At 30.9% G+C, this 9,042-nt stretch overlaps 1 protein-coding gene across 1 annotated transcript; it reads right to left on the bottom strand.

Moving 5' to 3' along the window:
* Positions 1 to 4,409: 4,409 nt before the first annotated feature.
* Positions 4,410 to 8,551, bottom strand: LOC145183504 (uncharacterized). Its single transcript, XM_080058865.2, has 2 exons — positions 8,437 to 8,551; positions 4,410 to 6,377 (listed from the first exon to the last, which is right to left on the bottom strand). Exon 2 carries the CDS (start codon positions 6,336 to 6,338, stop codon positions 4,434 to 4,436), a length of 1,905 nt encoding a protein of 634 aa, XP_079914991.2. The 5' UTR covers positions 6,339 to 6,377; positions 8,437 to 8,551; the 3' UTR covers positions 4,410 to 4,433.
* Between the last annotated feature and the right edge of the window lie 491 nt (positions 8,552 to 9,042).

The raw sequence follows: 9,042 nt of genomic DNA, 5'->3' as shown, positions 1-9,042 counted from the left end.
ATCAAAAACACAAGCTTCAGTGTCCACTGGTTTTTCAACCGAAGGTCGTACATTACTGATAAAATATTGAAGATTGTAAAACCAATGACATGTGTTACTGAGAAAGGTATAATCTTCTAAAATCTTCGAATTGTTAAGTGTTTGATAATAAATTAGTATTTATAAAATTGCTACGTTTTGTTGTAATAGCAAACGTATGTTTGCTATTACAACAAAACGTAGAAAACATGTTACATAACGTATATAACGTAGAAAACTTTAAAAATAATAGGCCGGGTGAATAAAAATGAGCAATTGCTTTTACTCAGTAATTGGTCAGCTTTACGTGAATAAAAACTTCAGCAGTTTTACTCATATTTTTATTCACATAAAGTTGAACAATTACTGAGTAAATTGCTTAACTTTACGTGAATAAAAATATGAGGAAAACTGCTGAAGTTTTTATTCACGTAAAGCTGACCAATTACTGAGTAAAAGCAATTGCTCATTTTTATTCACCCGGCCTAATGACGATTATGGCAAAACGACATTCGGCCAAAATTCTGTAGCCACTACAATTGGGCTGTGTTGGCTCAATATCAACTGCTATCGCATTAGGATGTTGTAGGTGAATCTTGGTGAGTACTCCTATAAAAAAAAAAAAAAAAAGACAACCTGAGCGAGACACTCCAACATCGAGATATTTCGAAACAGGGAAAATTATGAGTTGTTTTGGGAAAATGCTATGAAATGGATAACCCAGCTTGGTGCTGGTGATCTAAAACTCCCATTTTGAAACTTTTGATCTTGTTATCAGCTTTATGAAAATCAGAGATCTGATCAGCCTGATTATAAGATTTATATCGATCTTAAGGAAGTTTTTCTCAATTCAATTAAAAGAGAAGGTTGGGAATCGGCAATCAGTTTCAGCCAAAACATTAACAAACCTTTAGCTAAAGCACAAATTGCCCTACTCCCAATCATTTCAACATCATGTAATTACGACAACAAAAAATTTACTATCCAAGATCTCATCTCGTTTTTCAAGAGTTTGGGATCACTTCAAAAGAGTTTTAAATAACGAAGTCGTAAAGATAGCAAAGCTTATTCTTGTCATGCGAGCTGCTACTGCGAAACGTCTTTCTCTACTTTAAAAAGAGTTAAACCACTTATCTTAAAATGTAATTGGATAGCGGATTCTATTGTTTTTTTCAAAAAAAATTGAAGCCAAAATTGGCGGCGATCAAAGCTCTTAGCGCTGATCGATGTACGTTTTATAAGGCTTCACAGAAATATGACAGAAAATGATTAAACAGAGCTTTGAACAAAAACTAGGTTACGAAAAAAATATTCAAAAATTTTAAAGAAATGAAATGATTTAAAAAAAAAAATTAGACAAAGAAATTATTAATCTAAATATTAAGGTTCAAAATATTTGATAAACTTTTTAAGTGCAACTTACGATCAAATTAATATTTATGTATAATTTATGTACCTTTTAGTTCTTAGTTACCCAATGCAGTGTGCTAGAAGGTAGATAACATAACTGCATGGTAAGCGGCAGTGGTATCTACTTACACTTTTGACAAATTTTATATTTTAAACTTTTGTAGCAAAATACCAGATATGTACATGCTGCATGAACTATTAACTGAGTGCTATAAGCACACACAACTTAGGGGTTCCTTCTGGGATTATTTAACACATGAATGTATTTAATGGATATTATATTTAACAAGAATATTAAATTCAAAATGTAACTTTTTATATGTTGTATATTATTTCACTCATATATTATTCTTTGTAATATCCCAGCTCTCTTATATATACATACAATTAAGAGGTTCCTTCTAGAGTTGTTTGGTTGCATAGAGTTTTTATATATAAATAGTTGTTATGTATATATATATATATATATATATATATATATACATAACAACTATTTATATATAAAAACTCTATGCAACCAAATAACTCTAGAAGGAACCTCTTAATTGTGTGTACTCACAACGCCCAGCTAATAGTTCATGCAGCATTTATAACTTTGTAGTACTTATCTAAAAAACTAATGCATAAAAAATATTTTATCTTAAAAAAAAGATAAAATATTTTTTATGCATTAGTTTTTAGAAAAAAACTCAGCTGCCTACCATGCTGTTGTGCTATTAACCTTCTAGCACACAACATTAGGTAGTTAAGAACTAAAAAGTACATAAATTATATGACAAATGCTAACTATTTGAAACTTGAGATTTCTGCACAAGCAAACATATACTTTTTCTCACTATTATTAAACAAACTAAATTTAAACAAGCTAAAATTAAAGTTCGTAGGGGAGATTCATACTAAATGAACCACAAAATTAGACATTTTTATAAATGCGAATAATATTTATTTTGTGAATAACTATGGAGTGTTTTTTGCTTCAGAAGGCAAGATTAATATCTTAACTAACTATCCTTTAAAAGGTGTAAACCATTGAGCAAGTACAACATTGTTAAAAAATGCGATAAACATGACCTGCACTAAATTGTTTAATGGTCCATTTAGTACAGTTGATTGTACTAAATGGACCGATCTTGTACTGAATTGACCAGCAGTAAGCTTGTAATAAATAAAAAGCTTTCCGGGTTATTTTTTATACATAACATATACAAAAGCTTAAATGTAGAATAATATAAATTAAATGGAAGGAGTATGGAGGTATGTGATAGAAGATGTGAGGGTTTTGTAGTTGTTCCTCAGTGTGTTCTATTTGAAACCGTACTTGGTTAATGGTGTTTGTCTACGTGTAAAATACTGTGCAAAGAAATACCGGGCTAAAAAATACTTTAACGCTCTTAGATAAAATATTTTAACTCTGGTTATTGTTGTAAAAATCCATATTTTACATCCTCTAAATAAAAAAAAGCAGACGTCTTATTCATGCAGACGTCTTATTCATGCGTCATTTTGTATTTACGTCTGCGTGACGCTTTTTCTTACAATAATATACTTGTTTGTTAAAATTTATACTTGCTTGTAAAAAAAATTTAAAGCATCAAAATTAAAGTATTAGCAGGCAAAGATGCTTTAACCCAAGCTCAACCAGAAATTCGGAAATTTGAAACCAGAAAACTAAAACTTAGTGCATGTTTCTGAGTTAAATTTTTTACGAAATTTTAGGAAATTATTATTATTTTTTTCTGCTCTTTTAAACGAGTGGTTTCTAAGTAAATTGCACTTTTTTGAGCTTGAGTTAGTTGTTTAATGTGATGGGTAGGTTTTTGAGATTGCAAACTTCATTTTATATACATATTTTTAAAATTGAACTTGGTGTTAATTTTTTTACATTTTTTACATGTACACGTTTAATCCAGATTTTATATATATATATAAAAAAGAGTCTTAATTAAAACTAAACTTAAACGTTTAAATTGATTTCAGTGACGCAAAATTGACAAGTACACAGTATATATCAAGTTATAGGAAACACAGTATATAGGAAATCAATTTTCGTCAAGTACCTTTTTTTTTAAAAAAAATAAATAAATATTGGATGCATCTTAAATATTAGTTTCATTTTACACTATATTTATCAAGACACTTTAAAAAATTTATAACTAAAAAAATATTTATAATGTTAAAAATTGCAGTTTTATATCTTTAGGTACTTTCAAAAATCTTTTTTATTAATACCAATATTGTATGAAAATAACTTGTAAATGCATACTGGCTCTAAGTAGAATATAAGTTGCTTCTTAACACTCAAAGCGCGTGTGGCCACGATCGTGGGTTCGTGCATGTAGGTTTGTTAGTACACGATACATACTTTAGCTTCTAAAAACTAAATCAGTAAGGTATTATAAAATGTTTTTAAACAAAAAAAAATTAGTCACACTTTTGACTGCACTCAGTATAAAATAACTAAGCGCTTTAACGGTTAAAACGATGGTTATTTTAGTGCCAGGTTATTTCGGTACAGAACTCCCCTCAACGTAAAGCGATACTTTATTAGTAGATGGAGCATCTCTCCTTCTTATTCAATGCTCATTTTTCGAATATTTTTGAAATTTTTTATTTAACGAAACTTTTCGACTTTAAAATATTTCACGTGACGTTTTTTTTTATGTGACGTATTTTGTGTACAATTAAATTGAAACTTGATAAAAAAAACAAACTGAAGGGCCAATAAAAACCATCTCATCAAAGTTGACCCTTATCGGTAAACAAGGTTTATCTTATCGGTAAACTTTAAGGTAGTAGGACGTTTAATGAAACTTTAATGGGATGGTTTTTATTGGCCATTCAGTTTGTTTGCGCTAATTCTAATGCATAAAATAATTGAGAAAAACGAATTTTTGTATGTTTTGCGTGGCAAATATTTTGCAAAAAAAGGTAAAACCCGCTAAATCCACTAAAAGTGATCAAAACAAAAAGCAATATCAAACTTTGTCGGATTAATAACGTATTTTTTAGCATTTCGGGCAAACAAGAATTGAGTGACATTTACTACATAAAGACTTGTCATTTAAATCATTAATTTTTTTCGTTAAGACTTCCTTTGAGCTTGCAGATGAAAAACATTTAGAAAAATCTTTTTTGTTGATCAGGGATTCAACAAAAAGATCTTTTGTTGGGTTGACTGTTGTGCAATCTTCGGTATATTTTTTTTCTGTTAATTTGCATTTCTCATCTTCTAAAGTATGGGAATTTGTTCTTTTGTTTAGCTTTCGTCGGATCGAGTCAACTTTAGGAGTTTCACTTCCTTTCTCAACAAGCTGACGGTACCGGCTTCGAAATGTTCTAACAACACTCTCGTTGAGCCTTGGATATTGTTCGCGATACAATTTGACGGTAGCATTTAAGCCTATCTCATCACACAATTTACCGATATTAAAACGTTCTTCCGGTGTGTACTTTTGATATTTGCACCGTTTGCCACGCAATATACCGGAACTAGATTTATTATCACTATCAGATAGTTGAATCCGGAAGGTTGAATGAGACTGCTTATCGAAGTGAGTTTGACCACTATTTGTGTAAGCTTCAGATGAACTAAGGCTAGGGTGACTTGTCGGTAGAGGAGGTTCGTAAACTTTAGGTTTTGGATAGTGAATTATTGGGATATGTGAAGAGCTTTGGACTGCATATAAATTTGAGAAATGATCATCAATTTGATGAAGAGGAGAGATAGATTTAAGTTCTTTCGCAACGTCAGGAAATTTAGCTTTCTCACTATTTGGAGATATATCGTCACAAAATGGAGACTTTATTGAAGGCGGACTTTCGTTAAGCTCATTTGTAGTTATGGACTCTTCTATATCTCTTGTTCTTTGCATTGGAGATATATTGACCATTGTTCCTCTTTCAAGGAGAATTTCTCTTTCGGCGTTAGCATCGACTTTTTTGGTGCTTTTGTTACGCTTCCTAATGTCATGATTAAATAGGTTCGTATCGTTATTATCTAAAATTCCTGAACAAGGTTTCTGAACCATACTTTCTTCTAAGATAATTGGAGAAAAATTGGCATCATCTTCAAAAGCCCGATACTTACGAGGGCGTCCTCGCGGCAACGGTATCTTTCTTTGAAGTAAGTCACCTTGTCGTCTGTTTTGTTCGAATTCATAAACTGCAGCTTCTCCAATCATAGACTTGTACTTATCTCGAAAACCTCTTGTCACGCTTTCACTCATCTCTGGATAACGAAGTTGAAAAGCTTTGCGAGCAGCAGCTGGGCCGTGTTCAAAACAGTATTTTCCTATAGCAATACGATCTTGCGGTGCGTACTTTTGATATTTTTTTCTTTTTCCACGACGCAGAAATAGAGTTTCTTTAGAGTTGTGAGATACAAAAGACGTATTTGTACCTTCACCCTTTGTTTTAGAACTAAGGGGGCACATTAAGTTCGGAGAGCTAGACTGCAATCTGTTTTGCGTAGCATCCAAAGTAATAGATAGCATGTCATCCGGTCTCTTTTCTAAATATTGATCTTTGATGTTACTTTGCATTTCCACAACCAATGGCTCGTCGACAAGATCTTCCTTTTGCATTTTTGAAATCAGGTTAATTGTTTCTTCAATTAAGATTTTTTCCTTAGTTACAAGGTTGCTATGCTTTACAGATTTTATTTCTTTGTTTAAACTATCGTTAGTTATCTCTGAACTGTTTTTGATGAGCAGTTTTTCATCACTAGAATCATGCCCGTTATTGGTTTCAAAAGAAGATTTACATACCAAGGATTTCATTCCAGGATGGCTTCTGTTTGATGAAACATCCATGTTTATCACCATAGATGGTCTGTTCCACAATTCAATGTTTACATCACCATTATTCTGATGATTATTGTCAAGCAAATAAGTTTGTCGTTTACATGCCATTAGTACGATTCCCCAACAAAAAAAAAAAAATCCACTGAGCTAAAAATAAAATCCATTAAGAGTGCAAATTAATGACGTAAAAAAGAAAGCCGTACAAAAAAAAAGAAAAAAACAAAAAAAAAAGCGCGAATACAATTTTGTAGGGTTCGTTTGTAAAAAGTCGAAATACCCTTATGGGAAATAATCGTAACTCTCAAAAGTTCCTTTACTTACATCGTTTTCAGTGAATAAAATACTTAAATAATAAATTCTCAACGGTTCCTCCAGCTAAATATCTCTATAAAGGATTATTGCTGTTTTTTTAGGAAGAAGGGAGTGATTCAAAAGAGTACTGATCGATTATAGTATTCGTTTTGAAGTCGATTGTTAAAATGCCTGGATGGCATATTGGCATGTCTTAATTGCAATCCGCAGTTGGGTGGAGCCTACTTAACTGTAATAATTTTCCATTTGGATCTCTTTTATGTTTTATTCTCCATCAATTTGTAAAAGAAAACAACTTACTTCACACTACATTCATTAAGAAGCGTACGCATGCGCAAATAATAAGTGAATACTTTTTATTTTTCAGGGGTTCAATTAAAAACTCCTTCCCAATACTTTTGTACGCGATTGTATTCGTTAAAAGAGTGGGGAGTTTTTAGATATCAAGGAGACATTATTTTGCGTACGATACTAATTTTAAAATTTTGTTAAATAATAACTTTACACTTAGTTCAAAAAGAAATTTTCTAAGCAGTCTTTCAAGAGGGTGGGGCAGGCTTCTTAGCTCTCTAAATGGGGTTCTACCTCCTGCATTACTTTTTTAGTTAAGAGCTGCTGTCGCTGAATACAGTTAAATCCCGATAATTCGACCACCGGTCAACTCAAACTTTTATTACATCAAACCACTGATCTCTATAATAACTGGATAGCGCATCTCTAATATCAAAATTGACGCCAAAATCGCCATATTGGAAAACCCCAGAACGCTAAAAACTGATACTGTGTATTTAAAGCGATTAGTCGAAAAACAGACCTTAAAGCTTAACGGGATTTAAATTTTTGGGGCTTTCCAATATGGCGATTTTGGCGTCAAAAAATTAGAAGTTTTGTTCGGAGTTGCGCTATCCAGTTATTATAGAGATCAGTGCATCAAACTGTTTTATTTGGTTCCTTGAAAAACTTCGCTTAAATCGAACGTTCTTTGAGTGGAACCCTATCCCTTGGTCCCTTGAAGGTTCGTCTTACCGGGATTGAGCTGAATTTTCTTCAAAACATTAATTTAATCAATATAAGTCTTCAGTCAACAAATGCATTGCTTTGCGTCTAATCTTATCTAATTTAGTTCTTTCTTTCCGCTTAAAAGTATCATCTAATTCTTTAACAAAGTGGGGTGTTAGAGAGAAAAAAAAAAAAAAGAACTCAAACATATAACATTTTTCGACAATAACCTGATTCTAAATTAAGTTCCTTGCTAAAAGTTTATCTTCCAAAATATTTTGAAAAATCGACTTTCTTCGTAGTCTTTTTTTATCGTTTTATAATACACGTTTTATAATACGTTTTATAATAACTAAATAAATCAATTTTTAACACTTATATATATATATTTTTTAACACACATATATATATTTTTTTTCTAAGTGCAAAAAATATCAAAAAGACAGCACTAATTATAAAATACGATTAAAGTAATTTTAATCAGGTAAAGAGAAAATAATTTTTAAATCATCCCCCAGAGAAATTTCGGAGCACCTTCATTTAAAAAAACAACAAAATATTCTTTCTAATGGCATTAAATATATTTTTATAGCTATTTATTACAAGAATTATTTTTTAAAAAAAATTATATTTAATCATATCGCAGCCATTGAAGATTTTTTTTTTTATTTATCGATTTGAAAGTCAGTGGGATTTGTTTGGTATATTGTATAAAATATACAGTTGCGGGTTATCATAAGATTAATTTTTTGCTATGCGCATTTTAAATAACTTAGATTGACACGTTAAAAGAAAAATAGGAAAACACGAAAACTGATTCATATATAAAAAAAAAAACAAAAAAAAAAACTTTCAACAATTTTTTTAGTTTCTTTGCATAAAATTTAATTCTTACCTGATTTGTTATTAACGCCAACAACACCGCAAATTTTGTTCGATTCGATAAAAAAAGCTCAATTTTAACGCAGTTACGCGCAAATGCGCTTGGTTAATAGGCACGGATTACAAGTAAGTTGAACAAAATAAATGCAGAAATTATTAATTATTTAAATAAGGGGGTTTGACGGTCGCGCAAAAATCAAGATATTATTAAACAATTCGCTATGATCTTACGTTAATTTAAAAAAAAAAAAAAACGCGAAAGAAAAACAATAAAAAAAAGAATAAAAACCCCGACAACTTTGAAATCACAAAATTTCCCAGAATAAAAACGCGAAATTCAAAGTCAAAAAAATTAAATGATTTATTAAAGTTCGTTTATAAAAATAAAATAAAAGACGTTTTATTTTAGAACACTTTTTTAAATGTGACGGTAAAAGAAGAAAAGTTAACTATCACACATGTTTTTTTGGGTGGAAAATAATCCACACACTGTTATTGTATTCAAAGCAACCTTGGCAGACAGGTTGAAAAATTAACCTTGTCAACTTGAACAATGTTAAATGAACAGGTTGCTACTGGTGCCATCTTGCCGCAAGTTTGCTGTAATTAGTTCGCAAAT

The sequence above is a fragment of the Hydra viridissima genome, unplaced genomic scaffold, assembly GCF_058129835.1.
Source record: "Hydra viridissima isolate aposymbiotic clone 2 unplaced genomic scaffold, HvirCarnegie_v1 scaffold_4, whole genome shotgun sequence".
NCBI lineage: Eukaryota > Metazoa > Cnidaria > Hydrozoa > Anthoathecata > Hydridae > Hydra > Hydra viridissima.
The sequence above is the reverse complement of the archived record's forward strand: the minus strand, read 5'-3'. Positions and strand labels throughout refer to the sequence as shown.